General features: G+C 46.3%; 1 protein-coding gene across 10 annotated transcripts in view; it reads right to left on the reverse strand.

Moving 5' to 3' along the window:
* GMIP (GEM interacting protein) overlaps window positions 1–19851 on the reverse strand; it is a 148489-nt gene that overhangs the window by 100768 nt on the left and 27870 nt on the right. For 9 of the 10 annotated variants that reach the window (XM_068274466.1, XM_068274464.1, XM_068274463.1 and 6 more), the window contains one exon: window positions 11663–11800. In XM_068274466.1, the coding sequence (XP_068130567.1) occupies window positions 11663–11800 (138 nt within the window). Of the gene's footprint in view, window positions 1–7918; window positions 7985–11662; window positions 11801–19851 lie in introns of those variants that run through there. The other variant, XM_068274467.1, reaches the window with a different exon arrangement.

The following is a 19851-nucleotide window of genomic DNA, read 5'->3' on the forward strand; positions in this document are numbered from 1 at the left end:
AGCAGCGCCGTAAGGCAGATCGGCGATCCCCGGCCAATCAGCGGCCCGGGATCGCCGCCATGTGACAGGGGACGTCCTGTCACTGGCTGCACAGGACGGATAGCGTCCTGTGCAGCCCGGATCACCAGAGGGGACAGGTAGGAGAGGGAGGGGGGGAATTTCGCTGCGGAGGGGGGCTTTGAGGTGCCCCCCCCCCCCCGCAAACCTCAGGCAGGCAGGAGCGATCGGACCCCTCCTGCACATCATCCCCATAGGGGGGGGGGGGGGGGGAAGGGGGCGATCTGGTCGCTCTGCCTGCACCCTGATCTGTGCTGGGGGCTGCAGAGCCCACCCAGCACAGATCACTAAAAACAGCGCTGGTCCTTAAGGGGGGGTAAAGGGTGGGTCATCAAGTGGTTAAAGGAGTACTACAGTGAAAAAAGTAAGCAGTTAAAATCAAACAGAACCGACAGGTTTTGGGCTAGTCTCCTCATGGGGGATTCTCGGGGGGTACATCTGGCTATCTGCAGGGGTGCACATCTGACTACCTGTAGGGGAAGGGGGGGCATCTGGTCCTTAAGGGGGGGTAAAGGGTGGGTCATCAAGTGGTTAAAGGAGTACTACAGTGAAAAAAGTAAGCAGTTAAAATCAAACAGAACCGACAGGTTTTGGGCTAGTCTCCTCATGGGGGATTCTCGGGGGGTACATCTGGCTATCTGCAGGGGTGCACATCTGACTACCTGTAGGGGAAGGGGGGGCATCTGGCTATCTATGGGGGGGGGGGAAGGGGGCACTTCTGGCTATCTACAAAGCATTTGTACATTTGGCTCCACCCATGACCATGCCCATATTCTGATGCGTGGCCACATCCATTCTTTGCAGAGTACTGTCCAGAGATGGGGGCGCAAAAACTGCCTTTGTCCCCAGAGGCTGAAAAGCCGAGCTACACCTCTGATGGCTTGCTCTAGAAACCATCAGCAGAACTTGTCTCAGGGACACCACAGTGACAAGTAAAGAAGGAACAACATTGCTTTTAGGTAAATAATGTGGTTTTGCTTAACATCTGTGGTCTACAGAGAGAGAGGTAGGAGGAGTCTGCTGACTGCCATCCGGGGATGCTTTTAGGTAAAGTGGGGCCCTGAGCTAAAATAAATGTGTACTTAGAGTAAAGAGGTTGTGACCTCTACAATCACTCACTTAGGGGCCCCTAATGAGTGCAGGGTGCAGAGTAATGTCCCAGCTTACCCCTAAAGAAGCACAGCAGGGCTCCTCTATCACAGCAGGATCATCCACCAAGCAACCTAGGCAGGTGCTTGGGGCCTAATGGGTGTCAAGGGGCCGCCCTGTCACCTTCTCTGGCCTCTCTCCATTCCAGCTTACCAAAAGACCACATGGGGGCCCCAAAACCTCTACCTTGCCCAGGGCCCCACTACATGGTAATCCACCTTTGCCTCTACTTACCCACACCCCTCAAGCCTTCTTCACATTGCGTTTGGCTCGCGTGTCCGTTCGCATTGGGCTTTTTTTTCCGTGTTTTTTAAATCGTTTTCCGTCGATTTTCTGCGCGTTCGCTCGTTTTTGTAAGCGCTTTTGCAGAGTGCTTCCGTCTTTTGATCCGGAAAAAAAATCCAGAAACAATAAATACATGCGTTTTTTGTTTTGTTTTTTACAATGCCTTTTTCCTATACCTTCCATTGAGGCAAATCGCCTCAAAAATGGCCCAAGCACCGCTTTTCTAAGCAGATCGCAAACAAACCGCTCAGATATGAACTCTCTCATAGAGAATCATTGCACAATCGTTTTCAGGGTGATTTTGAACATCGCCCGTGCTTAAATTTTTACAAAAACGTCTGTAAAGTGAACAAGGCCTCACAGAGACTTCAGGGGGCTGCAGGAAATTAGCTGTACACCTGTGGAAAGTGGGAAGTTCCAATGTTGAATGCTTTCGTTTAAAGGGTAACTGAAGTGAGAGGTACAGTGTATGAAGGCTGCCATATTTTTTCCCTTTTAAACAATGCCAGTTGCCTGGCAACTCTGCTGGTCTATTTGGCTGCAGTAATGTCTGAATAACTCCAGAATCAAGCATGCAGCTAATCTAGTCAAATCTGACAATAATGCCAGAAACACCTGATCTGCTGCATGCCTGTTCAGGGTCTGTGGCAAAAAGAATTAGAGGCAGAGGACCAGTAGGGCTGCCAGGCAACTGCTGTTGCTTAAAAGGAAATAAATATGGCAGCCTCCATATACCTCTCACTTCAGTTGTCTTTTAATGGGAACCTGAAGCGAGTACAATTATTTAAAATAAACACATGACGTAGCTGCAAATGATTATTACATACTAACCTCACCGTCCGTTCCTCTCAGAAGCTCACCATTTTCTTCTTACAGTGATCCCTTCCAGTTCTGACAACATTTTGTCAGAACTGAAAATACCAGTTGCTGTCAGTTATGTATCAGCAGCTGTCAGTTACAACTGAATGTGCAAGGTAATGTCCATGTTTACCTATGGCTCAAGTGGGTGATATTACAGCTTAACAGTGTGCTGACCAGGAAGCGGTTATGGAGTAATGACCAGTTTTAAAATGGAGGACAAGGAATTCCCTTATTCACAGTGGGCAAATGGGACACAGGAGAGGAGAAAGAGATTGACTGCACAGGAAGTCAGTATGACCTGTGTATGGTTATTTCGACTTTTTATTTTCAGTTCAGGTTCACTTTAAGAGCGGTAGCTAATGCACAACCTGCAATTAGCTACACTAGTAACTTGCAGTTACGGCCCATCAGTTGATTTTGATCTATTCATGTTTGGGGTACAGGAGGAAATGTCTGGGAAACTATAAATGCATGGAGAACCCTGGGAACTAATTTGTCCACTTTGCCCTTTACAGTCTTGGTAGCAAGAGCGTAGTAGCCTAAGGGTTAAATCAGTGGCATAGCAACAAGGGATGCAGAGGGTGCAACTGCAACGGGGCTCTTGGACCAGAGGGGCCCACTTGGGGCCATCCCTCAACCACAGTGTAAGCTCTACAACGGTGCTATGCAGGTAGTGATCACTTGTACATATGCTGTGAATAGTGATAATCACTAACAAACTGTCCCCCTCCTTGGCTTACACCTCTCATAGGGCTGGTGCACACCAGAGCGGTTCTGGAGCGGTTTTAAAAACGCTAGCTGTTTGAAAACCGCTTGGGTAATAAATTTCAATGGGATGGTGCACATCAGAGCGGTTTGTTTTTTCCACAAACGCAAACTCGGGGGCTGCAGCATTTTTTAGATTTCTGAGGCATTTCTGCGTCAATGTTAAAGTATAAGAAAGTGGAAAACTGCTCTGAAAAACGCTAGATCAGAGCGGTTTTCCAGGCGTTTTTGTTACAGAAGCTGTTCAGTAACAGCTTTACTGTAACAATATATGTAATCTGCTACACAAAAACGCTCCAAAAAACGCTCGGCATGTTTAGAAAACTTCTCTAAACATGCCTAGAATCGCTCTGAAATCTGCTTCAAAAACCTCTAGCGTTTTACGGATCTGCTAGTGGGTTTTGGTGTACACTGGCCCAGACTGTGGTTGTCCTTGGCAGGTTTTGTTGCGGCATATGAATTGTTATGCGTAGAGTGTGTGTGTGTGTGTGTGTGGGGGGGGGGGGGGGGGGGGGGGGGGTTCAATGTAAAACCTGCACTGGGGCCCTGTGCAGTCCTTCCTGTGCAGTATACTCCTCCTCTGTATTCCTTTTGCAGCACCCTGTTTCATGCGAAGCAGCTATCCCCTCATAAATCTACCCCGCATCTATGCATCAACACCCTAGGCAGCTGCCTTTGTGCCTGTGTAGAAATCTGGGCCTGCTTCTACTACTGTCCATTTGTACGTTAGCACTGCGTCTGTCCTACATGCAGCGGAGTAAACACTATGAGGATTACCAGCTGAGATTCTGCAGACAATAATGAACAATGCACAATGACAACACCTGCAGAGGTTTGAATATCTTAAAAGTGGGAAACTCCTTCATCTCTTGTAATATTTTTTGTCTCAGCATCTTACATCAGTCTGCCCCACGTGAGTGACACATGAATACAGACTCTCAGATTTAGTCAGGAAGACAGCAGTGATAGCATCTCCACAGTACACCCCCACCGATTTCTCACAAAGCATTACAAATCTGCCTGCAGTAATGTGAAACCTGATTGGCTGCATGAGGTTACTGCAGTTTGCACATCGTCTTTGCCCTCTGAGCTTCCTGAAGCTGAGGTCACATGGGCTGTATGATGTAGCTCTGGTTTCGCTCTGTGCATGTTGTATAATGCATGTGTTATAATAAGTGTAAACTGCAATGGAGACTGGGCATATCATTTACTTCAAAGCCTGCTTAGAAAAATGTAAACAGTTATAACGCAGTACTGTGAACAGGCCCATAGAATTAGGGCCGGTTCTCTCATGAAGCAAGGTTACAGGGGCAGCATTTTTTATTGTGTTTACACTAACAGCATGCAGTCAGTGTAGGAGGAGAGCAAGGTGAAGAGGCCATCATTCGGGAAAAGCAGCTTATTGTGCTGTGTGAGAAGTCTGACAGTGAGTGAGGAGGAGGGAGGCAGGAGGGCAGCAGTGTTTCATTTGACTTGGACAGCATAAGGAAGGAGGTGGCACTGCTGTCCTGACTGAGGTGGAATGAAGAATGGTTGACTGGCTCAAGTTGTTGCATATGCTCCCTTGTTGATTGAGAACATAAAATGAAGAAGAGTAAATTGTCGGGTGCTGATCAATCATTCCAAATCAGGGCGGGGGGAGGGGGGGGGGTGCATCCTAAGAAGCTTGCCTCAGGCAGTAAAAAGTCTAGAACCGGTCCTGCATAGAATCATATGGGCAGTGAGTTGGCATGGATGTTTGTGTGAAAGGACCCTTAGAGCATATCGTATAGAGAAGGCGCAGCAGATAAAAATGGCGCAGGATGATTGAGCGCCGATAAAAATGGTGCGACCATAAGCAAAAATAGTAAAAGCCTCGATTAGCGGTAAGGAAGTTACATTTATTGGGCATCTAGCACCCCCTATTTCCTGAGGCACCATAAAATGTAACTTTTTTACCCCTAATTGTGGCTTTTACTATTGCTGCCTATGGCGGCAGGGAGTAGCTAAAATCAGGTAGGGTTGTTAGAGTTAGGCATGGGGTAGTTAAGGTAGTTAAGGGGGATGGAGTGGTTAGGATTAGGCTAGGCAGGGGCTAGTTAAGGTTAGGCAGCAGGGGTGGAGTGGATAGGGTTAGGCATGGGGATGGAGTGGTTAGGGTTAGGCAGAGGGTAGTTAAGGTTAGGCATGGGGATGGAGTGGTTAGGGTTAGGCAGGGGGTAGTTAAGGTTAGGCATGGGGATGGAGTGGTTAGGGTTAGGCAGGTCGTAGTTAAAGTTAGGCAGCAGAGGTGGAGAGGATAGGGTTAGGCAGTGGGGATGGAGGGGTTAGGGTTAGGCAGGTCGTAGTTAAAGTTAGACAGCAGGGGTGGAGTGGATAGGGTTAGGCAGTGGGGATGTAGGGGTTAGGGTTAGGCAGGGGGTAGTTAAGGTTAGACATAGGGGATGGAGTGGTTAGGATTAGGCTAGGCAGAGGCTAGTTAAGGTTAGGCAGCAGGGGTGGAGTAGTTAAGGTTAGGCAGTGGGGATGGAGTGGTTAGGGTTAGGCATGGGGATGGAGTGGTTAGGGTTAGGCAGGGGGTACTTAAGGTTAGGCAGCAGGGGTAGAGTGAATAGGATTAGGCAGTGGGGATGGAGTGACTAGGGTTAGGCATGGGGTAGTTAAGGTTAGGCATGGGGATGGAGTGGTTAGGGTTAGGCAGGGGGTACTTAAGGTTAGGCATGGGGATGGAGTGGATACGGTTAGGCAATGGGGATGGAGTGACTAGGGTTAGGCAGGGGGTAGTTAAGGTTAGGCATGGGGATGGAGTGGTTAAGGTTAGGCATGGGGTAGTTAAGGTTAGACAGCAGGGGTGGAGTGGATAGGGTTAGGCAATGGGGATGGAGGGGTTAGGGTTAGGCAGGGGGTAGTTAAGGTTAGGCATGGGGATGGAGTGGTTAGGGTAAGGAAGCAGGGTGGAGTGGTTAGAGTTAGGCAGCGGAGGTGGAGTGGTTCAGTGTTAGACCCCATAGGTGGGGTCTTAGGGTTAGGCATAGGTAGAGGGAGGGTTCATTAGGCAGGGATGTAGCTACACATTATCTACTCCTTGCGGCCATGTCTCCTCCACTCCCTAGTTAGTTTGCGGCTGTCCTGCAAACAAACCAGAAAGCGGAGCAGATGCGCCGGGAGCAGGTAATGTATAATAACGCGAGATGCCATAATAATAGGATGACATCTTATTACTAACGTTATTTAACACGCCCAAATCATCAAGTGCGGGGCGGGTGCACACCGCGCATGCGCAGAAGACGCCAACCGATTGGAAGTTGGCGATCCTCCAGAAGCTGCCAGCAGGAGCAGGAGGAGAGGTCTGGAGACAAATGACTTCTAGTCCCATGTAGGTAAAGCTACATTTATTTTTTCACCTTGTAATTTTAGGCCTTGTTCATACTGCGTTCCGTTCACGTGGCCATTAGCGATGGGCGTTTTTTGACGCATATTTTTTTTCCGATTCCCGGTGCTTGGGTGGGCGATTAGTTTTTGTGCTAAGTGGTTTTCTAAGCCTTTTTTCCGAGCGGTTTTTTAATTCACTCCTAGACGTAAGTCAGGAAGTGAACTCTTTAACCCGGAAAAGAATAAATACAATGTATTTATTCTTAAAAACGTGAACGCATTTGCTGCACAAAGCGATTTTGTGAGCATTTTGCGTTTTTCCTATACCTTCCATTGAGGCGGAATCGCCTCGAAAATGGTCCACCCACCGCTTTGCTAGCTGCACAGGGCACAACCCCCGCTGATATGAACCTTCCTATAGACATTCATTGTTCACAGGGTCAGGAGGCATTTTTAAAAAGCGCACGCGGGAGAAAAAAAAGCTGAAAACACCTGCAGTGTGAACGAGGAACCTAAACTGAGAAGGATATGGATTTTTCCTTTTAAAATAATACCAGTTGCCTGACTCTCCTGCTGATTCTGTGTCTTTCATACTTTTTGCCAAAGCCCATCAACAAGCATGCAGATTAAGTGCTCTCAGGGCCGGATTTACCATAAGGCACTGTAGGCACGTGCCTACAGACGCCTGATGATGGTGGGGCGGCTCACTCCCCTTCCCTACGCCTCTCTTCTTCCCTGTGCTGAGTCCTTATGAGAGTTTAGTCACCTGGCTCTTGGATTTCCACTGACAAGATCTCCCTTCAGTCAGGGGCACCACTAGCTACTGAGGGTACTTCTGGCAACCTAATGCTAAGGGACACCTGTAGCTACCTATGATGGGTAAGGGAACTAAGAGAGCGAGTGACAGCTGGGTCAGCCAGCACACTTGCGGTGCGAGTCAGCGAGGGTTTGAGGGTTCCTGGAGGGCGGAGTCTAGGGTGCCAGGACATCTGTGCCTGTAGGCTCCTGTGATGTAAATCCGGGCCTGGGTGCTCTGACTGAAGTCAGAATGGATTAGCTGCATGCTTGTTTCAGGTGTGTGATTCAGCCACTACTGCAGCAAAAAAGATCAGCAGGACTGCCAAGCAACTGGTATTGTTTAAAAGGAAACATCCATATCCCTCTCAGTTTAGGTTCCCTTTAAGCATGTGCAACAGCAGCTGAGTTTTTGAAATTTCCTCTGGATGTTGTTGTGGAGCAGCGTACTTGTCGGTGAGCTGCCTACAGCCCAGCTCTGTACACCACCATGTACACTAACATTATACGAGGCTTATGTGATGATGAGGCAGAAAGAGGAACAGGTTGTGGTAAACAGCTAAAGGAAACTACAGCAATGCCGAGATAAAGATGGAAATGAAGAGGTGCCCCCAGCAAAGATAAGCAACGCTGGGTACCACAGCGGGTTCCTTACCCCCTCCTCGGCCCGATGCCATCTTCCCCGGCCCAGCTGGAGCGGCCCACCCTGCCAGTTGTGGAACCCAGGTTCAGTGATGCAGAGCCACAGCTTCCTGACAGCAGACATCACATCAGGAAGTGCAAAGTGAGAGTGCTGAGCGCTGCAATCACCCTGATGGGACTGTGTGTACGTCTCATGCTGAGAGGCAGGCCTGGCTGCTGCTTACTTCCTAATACAGATGACATGCTGTGCACTGCTGCACTTACCCAATTGCCAACTCTGCCTAATTCCTCACACAGCCTGAAGCCTCTACTTGGAGGTGTCCCAGGCTAACCGCGTCGTGTTACTGTAACATAAACTCTCACACACTGTGCTCCGCGCATTATTTTGTACAATCATTAATTTAACCTCCTGGGCGATACAATAAAAATCGCCAGGGAGGCGGCGCAGCACTTTTTTTTTTTTAATCATGTAGCTAGCCTAGCGCTAGCTACATGATAGCCGCTGTGCAGCGGCATCCCCCCACCCCTTCCGATCGCCTCCGGCGATCACAGCTAACAGGAAATCCCTTCAGAACGGGATTTCCTGTTTGGCTACCCCCGTCGCCATGACGACAATCAGGATAACGTCATCGACGTCACGGCATCAGAGGGAGTCCCGATCCACCCCTTAGCGCTGCCTGGTGGTGATTGGCCAGGCTGCGCACGGGGTCTCGGCGGGGGGGGGGGGCGCTCTAACGCGGCGGGAAGCGGCGGCGATCGGCGTGTAACAAAAAAAAAATATGCAAATCGGCACACCAGGGCCTGAGAAATCCTCTGCGGCGGCTTACCCCGAGCTCAGCTCGGGATTATCGCCCAGGAGGTTAAAGGACACCCGAGGTGAAAATAAATTAAAGAAATAAACAATTGTATCTACCCTCCTTCTCATAAATATTACTTTTTAAGATATTCCACAGTTTTTTTCTACTTTTTAAGTTTTTACTGTTTTCTTGTTTTTACTCAAAGACACATTCATTGAAGTATACCAGAGCTAAAATCTATGAACTATTGACTCTTTGTTTATCTCTTTCCTGCTCTCAGAAGCCATTTCTGCTAGAAAAGTGTTTTACAGTAATTTCTTATCAGTGAGGATCACACTGACTCAGACAGGAACTGCTACTTACATACCTAATGTTTAACTCTTTCAGTCAGAGAAAGAAAAAAAGGAACACAGCATAGGTATGTGTGCTAGGCACTGTACATACCCATGTCTAGCTCATCAAGTCACATGTCACCTCTGGTATCCTTTAAAGGATCAGGGAAATGTGTACAATTTAAAATACCTGTGTACACCTACATATAAGATATAAGTTTGTTCCAGAGTGAAATGCACCTTAAAGGACAACTGAAGTGAGAGTGATATGGAGGCTGCCATATTTATTTCCTTTTAAACCAGCTTTCTGGCAGCCCTGCTGATCTATTTGGCTGCAGTAGTGTCCAAATAACACCAGAAACAAGCATGCTGCTAATCTTGTCAGATCTGACATTAATGTCAGAAACACCTGATATGCTACATGCTTGTTCAGGGTCCATGACTAAAAGTATTAGAGGCAGAGGATCAGCAGGACAGCCAGGCAACTGGTATTGCTTAAAAGGAAATAAACATGGCAGCCTCCATAGCTCTGTCACCTCCACAAATACTATCTCGGTATTTATACTTACAATGCATAATTATTGCACCAGTTCTGTGCTAGAAAAATATGATGATGATTATCAATACTGTTAAAATAGTATAAAGCTTTACTCAACCACCACTGATCGGAAATAGCATGAGGAACCTCCTGTTGCTTGCACTAATAAATCAGCGTGCCTTCATTTTGTTTTACTGTATGCTATGCGCACTAGTGGCAGTGTAGCGTGTGTAACTAAGCAACGACCGCTGCTTAGAAAAGCCGCACTCAAGTGATGTATTGCTTCCGTGATACTTCACTAGCACGGCCGCTACTATGTTAATTAACTAGCAACTATGTTAACTAAATAGTAACTATGTCAATTAACATAGAAGCGTCCGCGCTAGTAAAGTATCACGGTCGCAATACATCACTAGAGCACAGCTTTTCTAAGGAGCCCATACACTGATCAATTTCAGTCATCAATCGATTGGAAATCGATTCTATCAAATCTATCAATCGATTTGCGGCCGATTTCGATCAATTTGATCAATCTGACAGGATGGGAAATCTAGGTCGATCTGCTGCTGGCAGCAGATGGATGGCCCATAGAGTTGCATTGGATCTAATGGTGCAATAATGCACTTAGATCGATTTCCAATAGATTTCATTCTGATTGAAATCTATTGGAGATGTGTTCCTAATGTGTGGCACACATCAGATAGATTCCTTTCAGATTCGACTTGACAGGCATCTGACAGAAATCTATCTGATGGTCGAATGTGCTGACAATCTATAAGTGTATGGCCACCTTAAGTCATACTGATTTATTAGCGTGAGCCTGTTACTCGCGCTAATTTCGATGATGAATCAACCCAGATAAGTGTCTTTTTTTTTTGTCCCAGGGAGTCAAACCAGTAAAGTCCAGATTTTTGATGAACCATGTAAGAGCCACAATGGAAGAAAGAGCCAGGGAGGGACTCCACCTGGATGAGTTGCAAACTTTGCTTTACTTTATATGTCACAGTAACAGCAACTCAGCAAGCACAACGTTTCAGTCATCAAGTGCACCTGATGAAGGGCTTGACAACCGAAACGTCTTGCATGCTGTTAAAGTTTGCAAGTCATCCAGGTCCTGGTTCTTTCTTCCATTATTACTAAGGCCGGATTTGTACTTTTTACCGCCCAAGCCAACTATCACCAGCCGCCCCCTCACAAACAGCAAACCCCCTACTACATACACACACTTTTATTGGTCCCAGTAATCAATGATTTTAAAGATGGTTATTAGTGATGCAATTTTACTAAACAAATAACCTTCCAATTGATTGGATTGGACAGTGTTCATCAGTGGCGTAGCTAAGGAGCTGTGGGCCCCGATGCAAGTTTTACAATGGAGCCCCCTAAGCTCTCTATACATAACAATTGATATGGCGCACCAAAATCTGCCAATGGCAACTACAGTGTCAGGGGTGCAAGAAGGGGATGGGGAATAGTTTGTTAATGATTGATTACCACTATTTAAAGCATCTATAGAAGTGATTATTATGAGCACAGGATCAATAGAAAGCTAATAATGCAGTTGAGGGAAGGCCCTTTGGGGCCCCTCTGGCCCAAAGGCCCCGACGAGGTCGCAACCTCTGCACCCTCTATTGCTACGCCCCTGGTGTTCATGGTGCCAATCAACTACAAATTACCAATTTGTCAATTGTTTTATCAATCTGTTGTGAGGATGATCAGAATGGTTCTAATTTTTATTCCATTTATGGGACAAATCTATGCATTCCACTCTGATAGGTTGAAGCTGGCTGGAGGGCAGAGTTGGTTTCGAGGAGCAGCCGACAGCGGTGATGGGTGACAGCTCAGGTCACAGACAAAAAGCTGCCCACGTTTACTGCCCCTGACTCCCACACACTTGCCTGACTGCTGCAGTTCACATGTTTGGCAGCTTGACTGTATGAGTGTGCCAGCACGTTGACCGCCCCTTGCTTCCTGGTGCCCTAGGCCATGGCCTTGGTGGCGTTGCCTGAAATCCAGCCATGATTATTACTATTGTCACCCAGTCTGGCATAAGATGACATAAGAATTCAGAGCAGATGGTCGGAGCTTACCTCGCACTTGGTTGATCAGGTTGGTCATGGCCTCTTGCACGCAGTGGGACTTCAGGGACGGGTATTTGAAAATGAGGAACACAACTGCTTGTAGCAATTCCGATAGCTTCAGCTCAGACTGGTCACAAGAGAAGGTGCCTGAAAGAGTGATTAGAAAATGGAAAACATTAAGAGAGCTAATTATTTAGACTAAAATTCTTGCATAGAGGCATATCTACTATAGGTGCTGAGAAGGGCGGGGCGGGGAGCAGGACTGGAGGGGGGACCATCTACTCACCCTCCCTCCCTGAAGTATAACCCCATGGCTGGTGTTGTTGTGGCCACACCTGTTATGGGTGAAAGGGGTGTGGATTATTAGGGACATGGGCGTAGCAATCACCCCTGCAACCCCTGCCAGGGGGGGGGGGGGGGGCAGAAGCTTTGGGGGCCCCTCCTCTTCCCTCCACCCAAAAGCAAGTGCAGCCAATTAGGAAAGAAACCTGAGCGTTTGCTTTTAAAACCCATCCCCGTCACCTCCTCCCGCCATGCAGAGTAGCGGGAGTGTCTGTAATTTTCTCCTGCTTCTAGGCGCTGCTTCACATTCACAGGAGAACACTTTCTGCTGCCATTCGCCAGCTCCCGATCACGTGACCCTCATGGGGTTTGGGTAACAGGGGGAACCCATGCTATAATTTTTGCAGGAGGGCCCTATTGAGTTACGCCACTGATGAGGGATCATATAAGTGTTGCTAGGGGACCCCGTGACTTGCAGTTTCACCCCTGCTAGCATGGTACTGCCCTTCTTTTCAGTCACTATGGCCCATTCTGTAATGCAAGTGTAACGATCGGTGTCAGCACACAGAGAGAATCTGATTATTGGTGATCTGCAGTATCACCAAGAATACAGATTATACCTGATTATTGATGATCTGCAGAATCACCAATAATCTAAGTATAACTAACCTCTGGACACATTTATAATGTGAGTGTTTGGTGCAACAGTAATGACTTTGAGTAAGACCACCCGAGGAGCAGGTGGTCTCAGGCAGTATGGGCGATACTGCCTTTTGAGACGTGCAAAAACCGTCCAACAGCCTGAGACCTCCAAAGGGGTGGAGTCCCAGGCTGAAGGTAGGAAGAACCTGTGATTGAGTGACCCCTGAAAGGTGGATGTCACTAGCAGGTCTGGAGACTATCTCTTAATAGAGAGAGATAGCTCTCAAGGTCGGGCAAGCCAGGTCGGCAACACACAGACAGAAGGCTGATTCGGTATCCAAAGGCAGGGTTTGGCAACAGGTAATCAGATATGCGTAGGTACCAAATCAGAAAGCAGAGGGATAGTCAGGAATGCAATAGGTCATAACAGATATCAACAATGCCTAGTCTTGGGTGTGAGGTCCGTGGTCTCTACACCCTGGAACTAGTCTGGAGTATAATATGATGGTACAGAGTATTCCTAGACTTTGGTGCGAGGTCCGTGGTCTCGACACCCTGGAACTAGTCTGGAGTATAACAGAATGATAACACAGAGTCCCTAATCTTGGGTGTGAGGTCCGTGGTCTCGACACCCTGGAACTAGTCTGAAGTATAACACAATAATACACAGAGGTAATCTGGCTCAGTGTGAATTCCCAGGTCCTCCTGGTTCTAACACACTGTAGGATCTGACTACGGTCTGAGTGCTTTCACGTAGTGTTCGCAACGGCAGACAACTTGAGACTGACCAGCAGTGACTATACAGGATCTTCTCAAAAAATTAGCAAATTGTGATAAAGTTCATTATTTTCTGTAATGTACAAATAAACATTAGACTTTCATATATTTTAGATGTATTACACTACAACTGAAGTAGTTCAAGCCTTTTATTGTTTTAATATTGATGATTTTGGCATACAGCTCATGAAAACTCAAAATTCCTATCTCAAAAAATTAGCATATTTCATCCGACCAATAAAAGAAAAGTGTTTTTAAAACAAGAAAAAGTCAACCTTCAAATAATTATGTTCAGTTATGCACTCAATACTTGGTCGGGAATCCTTTTGCAGAAATGACTGCTTCAATGCGGCGTGGCATGGAGGCAATCAGCCTGTGGCACTGCTCAGGTGTTATGGAGACCCAGGATGCTTCGATAGCGGCCTTAAGCTCATCCAGAGTGTTGGGTCTTGCGTCTCTCAACTTTCTCTTCACAATATCCCACAGATTATCTATGGGGTTCAGGTCAGGAGAGTTGGCAGGCCAATTGAGCACAGTAATACCATGGTCAGTAAACCATTTACCAATGGTTTTGGCACTGTGAGCAGGTGCCAGGTCGTGCTGAAAAATGAAATCATCTCCATAAAGCTTTTCAGCAGATGGAAGCATGAAGTACTCCAAAATCTCCTGATAGCTAGCTGCATTGACCCTGCCCTTGATAATACACAGTGGACCAACACCAGCAGCTGACATGGCACCCCAGACCATCACTGACTGTGGGTACTTGACACTGGACTTCCGGCATTTTGGCATTTCCCTCTCCCCAGTCTTCCTCCAGACTCTGGCACCTTGATTTCCGAATGACATGTAAAAGTTGCTTTCATCCAAAAAAAAGTACTTTGGACCACTGAGCAACAGTCCAGTGCTGCTTCTCTGTAGCCCAGGTTAGGCGCCTCTGCCGCTGTTTCTGGTTCAAAAGTGGGTTCATGCTTCCATCTGCTGAAAAGCTTTATGGAGATGAAGATATCATTTTTCAGCACGACCTGGCACCTGCTTACAGTGCCAAAACCACTGGTAAATGGTTTATTGACCATGGTATTTATGTGCTCAATTGGCCTGCCAACTCTCCTGACCTGAACCCCACAGAGAATCTGTGGGATATTGTGAAGAGAAAGTTGAGAGACGCAAGATCCAACACTCTGGATGAGCTTAAGGCCGCTATCGAAGCATCCTGGGCCTCCATAACACCTGAGCAGTGCCACAGGCTGATTGCCTCCATTCCACGCCGCATTGAAGCAGTCACTTCTGCAAAAGGATTCCCGACCAAGTATTGAGTGCATAACTGAACATAATTGTTTGAAGGTTGACTTTTTTTGTATTAAAAACACTTTTCTTTTATTGGTTGGATGAAATATGCTAATTTTTTTGAGATAGGAGTTTTGAGTTTTCATGAGCTGTATGCCAAAATCATCAATATTAAAACAATAAAAGGCTTGAACTACTTCAGTTGTAGTGTAATGAATCTAAAATATATGAAAGTCTAATGTTTATCAGTACATTAGAGAAAATAATGAACTTTATCACAATATGCTAATTTTTTGAGAAGATCCTGTATATAGCGCGGCGCTCTCCAGCGCCACCCATCAGCGATCAACCAATAGCCACTTGCTTTGAGGTCAGCTTACCAACCTGGTCAGCTGATTCCTCCTTGTTTGTCATATAGGTTCTGCCTCTCAGCGCGCGCGCGTATTCCTCAGCCTGTGTGAACTAACAAACCCAGCCACACCAGATGCACGCTGCTGCGGACAAACCGCCTCGCTGGACGCGGAATCAGCCGCCTTGCCGCCAGTACACACGGCGGCTTTTCCGCGTTTTATCACAGCAAGCCCGTAAAACCTACCTACAATACTTATACAGTCTCAATACCTTCCTCATGTTTGCAACGCTCGTAACTCTGCTTGAGGGACCATCTCATCGGGATCCACTGGCAAAGTGCTTTGCCGATCGCCAGAAATTAGCAAGTGATGTCAAAGCGCAGATAGTGGGTCCCAATCCTAAAGTGTACCAGAGGCGGTATAAAAAAATAAAAATGAGATACTTACCTAACAAGGGTGAAGCCTGTGGACCCCCTCCCCCCCCATTTCTGCACGCAGACCCTTGAAACATACCCTACCAGAACTTGTTGGATATGTTCACGTGGCCCTATATGATGGGCTGCACTGTGGCTACACCCACGTGTGCGCATAAAGCTAAAGCCACTCGTATATGGCGTTGTACGGCAGCACTCGTGCGTGAGGAGCAACCAAGGCACAAAATTGAAGAGGGTCCCAAGCAGTGGCGGTGGTGGAGGGTCCAGAGGTTTCCTCTTTGGTAAGTATCTACTATTTTATTTAATGCCCCCTCGGGTTCTCTTTAAGGGCTTGTTTACATTATAAGCGATTTTGCTTATGTTTAAGTGCTGGTGATTTTAAAAATCGCCTTAAAAGCACTTGTGCAATGTTAGCTTATGTGAGCGTTCTCACATGAGCGATGAGCTTTCTATCCAATCGCAAACGCGACTCCTGCACCATTTCCAGAGTGTTTGCGATCCAATAGAAAGTATAGCAAAATCGGCATGCACTTGAAAAAGCACTTTGAAAAGCAATTTCCTGAGCGCTTTAGTGAATAAATACATTGTAATACATTGTATTTATCCATTTCTGGGGCAAAGAGTTCACTTCCTGATTGACGTCAGGAAGTGAACAAAACATCGCTACACAAAAGTGCTTAGAAAAGCTCTCACAAAATTGCTCACAAAATCGTTCAGCGCTTGCGATTGCGCTGGCGATTCATAATGTGAACAAGGTCAAAGGCTCCCACCAAGTTAACCACTGTCTCTTGATAATAGTTTGAGATGTAGATGTGTATATGCCTTGATGACTCTCCTAAGTCTAGTGATCACTGTGCCCTAAAGCTGCGTACACATGCAAGACTGATGTGGCCAATAACGACCTCGTCAGCCAATAATCAGACGTGTGTACAGCAACCCCCGACAAACAACCACCGCTTTGCTAGCAATCAGCCCAGGGGATCAACTTAGCCAAGCCACAGCCAATTGCTTTGCCTGCGCCACTCGCACCGCCCCTGTGCGCAATCTATCGTCCCTCAGCCTCTCCACAAAGCAACAGAATGCATTGTCAGCTGTATCACTGTATAGTCCGGGTCCCGATCCCAGACAGGCAACTTCAGTCAGCCTGAACCTCAAAATGCACAGCCATCTCTCTAATATTATAAATGCGAAAGTTTGGATGTTTGGATATTTGCATGTTTGTTACTCAATCATGCAACAATGGCTGAACAGATTGGAGTGAAATTTGGAGCACACATAGTCCATTACCTGGAATAACATAAAGGGTACTTTTTATCCCCATAACCAAAAAGTAGGTGCAGACAAATACAAGTTTTATTGGGAAAATGTAAACTGCAGCCATTCTTACACTGTTAATGGCAGGGTCCTCAAATTTTGCACAGTTGATCACTGAGTGACTGGGATTATTATTCAGAAAAGTGGCTGGAGCTTACAAACGCCAATCAAAATCCACCTATTGATTTTCATGGCCATTCTTGCTGCCATTCTTGCACTGTTAATGGCACCAGCCTCAAACTTGGTATAGTTGGTCATTTGGTGACTGGGGTTCAAATTCAGAAAAGGGGGTGGAACCACAAACAGCCAATCAGATTTGTTTAATTTCAATGCAAATTATTGATGCCTAAGACCGCAAAGCTCACAAACTTGGTCATTAAGTAATAGAGTAATTGTGTGTTACTGTTAGAAAAAGTGGGCGGAGCCAATGCCAGCCAAATACATACCCGGGCAATGCCAGGCCAACAGCTAGTATGTCATAATACTCTGTAAAGTGCGACACTTGGTACAATGTAAATTCCTTTAATATTTGCGCAATATTTTTTTGTTTGTTTGTTTGTTTTAAAAAGCTTCCACTACACTCAAAAAAAAAAAATTACTCAGATTAAGTTTGATATTACTGTACTTGTTTTCCTACTTTTCCTTTTTTTAATTCCCAAGTGCTATTTTTTATAGATCAGATGAAAAATGATCTCCTGGCTGGCTGGAGAAAAAGTGAACTGGATGCATATAAGGGTAACAGCAGAATGTCAGGATCTTCACTACGGTGGTATCTGTCCACCAAAACACCATACAGCGGCAGTCTTGGGTTGAGAAAAATTAGTGGAGTTTTAGCCAGCTTGCTCGGACGGATTATCCATAAGGCACTGTAGGCACATGCCTATAGGCGCCTGGTGATGGAGAGGCAGCTCACTCGTCTCCCTTAGTTCCTCCCTCCCTCCTTCCCTATACAGAGTCCAGAGCAGAGCATAAATGAGAAGTTACTCACCCAGCTCTCTGCATTCCACTAAAGAGATCTCCCTTCTGTATGGGGTACCTCTAGCCACTTAATACTGAGGGTATCTCTGGCTACCTAATACTATGGGGCACCTGTAGCTGCGTACATCAAAAAAGGGCGTCGGGAAAAAAGGGCGCGTGGTGTAAACGATAAGCAGTATTATCGTTTATAAAAATATTGTGTAGAATTTCGTTTACAAATAGTGTTTTAAGAATTTATAAATCATTAAATAATGTGTATGAGATCGGCAATTCTTAAAACGTTAATCTTCCCTGTTTCTAAACTGAAACTTATATTTACGTTTGTTAAAAACCCTCCCTGTACCTATCCCTAACCCCTAGACCCCCTGGTGGTGCCTAAACCTAAGACCCCCCCTGGTGGTGCCTAAACCTAAGACCCCACTGTTGGTGCCTAAACCTAAGACCCCCCTGTTGGTGCCTAAACCTAAGACAACCCTGGTGGTGCCTAAACCTAAGACCCCCTATGGATAATAATGTTTTACAAACATTAATAAATAAAAAATGTAAATAAAAAAATGTAAATAATTTTTTGGGGTGGATAATAATGTTTTAGAAATGTTTTAGAAATAGTGATTTAGTATCTTTATAAACGTTATTCGTCACGGGCTCATTTTGTAAAGTTAAATCATCACAAACATAGTTATAAATCCTTAAAAATCTCCGGGCGCCGTTTGTAAAACGTTACTAATCTCCGGCGCCTTTTTTTCCCTGTTCGGCGCCCATTAAACGATATTTATAATGGGAGTGAATGGGGCGCCCTTTTTGTCCACTTGTCTCATGTGCCTAAATCTCCTGCTTCCCCTGTAGCTACCTATGACTGGCAAGGGAAGTAAGGGAGAATTGACAGTTGGGACAGCCAGCACACTTGCAGTGCGGTTTGGTGGGGATTTGTAGGTTCATGGATGGCGATTGGCGAAGTCTAAAGTGCCAGGACATCTGTGCCTATAGGCTCCTCCTGTGTGGTAAATCCGGGCCTGCCAGTTTGACAAAAGCTTTTGAAATGCCTTTCGTATGTGCTGTCATCCAGCCCTGGGAAAGCAGCCATTCTGTGATAATTATCACTGTCACTTCAAGATGCAGATAATGTCACATCCATTTGAAGCATGCATTAAGTAAAGGCTTATTTAATGCTAATGTATGCTTCGAATGAGTGAGACATTATCTGCATGTAATAGATCTGCTTGCCACAGTGTGCTTGCTCTGTTATTTTTGTCCAATAACTGGTTTCTGCTGTCTTGCCTTTCGTCTGCTTGGCAGCTGGGTAATTTGTCCATTCAGGGCGTAGTGCGCATGCGTGGCCTGTCGCCGACTGGCCCCGACTGAAGGTATTACTGGGACCCATAGCAGAGAATCCAGGCGGCGATTGAGGAGGGCGACGGGGGGGTCTGGAGGAAGCCCCGGGTATGTGTATTTTTTTATTTCTATCCATCTCTGGTACACTTTAAGTAGTGTCTGATTAACTTAAAGTGGCCATACATCAGGCGACTTGGCAGCCGATCGATTATTATAATCGGGTAAAAATCGGTGCCGCCAAGTGCATGCCCGACAGACAATGCGACCAATTTCACGCTGAAATTGGTTGCATTAGTTTCGCGGACATGCTGCAAGAGGTAGGGCCAACTTGCTCAATCCAGTGCGCGGCGGTACTGGCGAGCAATATCGGGACAAGCGTTGAACACAACGAAACCCCCAGCTTTCACCCCACTAATTTTTAATGTCCCCCCGATGCCCAGTGAACGTGATACATTATTTATTTATTTATTGTATTTATAAAGCGCCAACATATTACACAGCGCTGGACATTGAGTTTAGGTTACATACCATATTTAGGGGTGACATACAGCAACATGACAATACAGGAATACAAGAAAAACCATATACACAGCACAGTGTGAGTACAAGGTAATGCTTAGTCAGTGACTGGATGGAGCATGGAGATTGGGCAAGTTAGGTTCACTCAGATGCATAGCATGGGTTCACAGTAATGGAGGTGCATGATCAGGTAGGACACAAAAGGAGGAGGACCCTGCCCAAAGGCTTAGAGGGAGAGGTAGGGACATGAAAGGTAGGGGACCAGAGTTCAGCTGTGTGGGTTTAG

The sequence above is a fragment of the Hyperolius riggenbachi genome, chromosome 3, assembly GCF_040937935.1.
Source record: "Hyperolius riggenbachi isolate aHypRig1 chromosome 3, aHypRig1.pri, whole genome shotgun sequence".
Lineage (NCBI taxonomy): Eukaryota > Metazoa > Chordata > Amphibia > Anura > Hyperoliidae > Hyperolius > Hyperolius riggenbachi.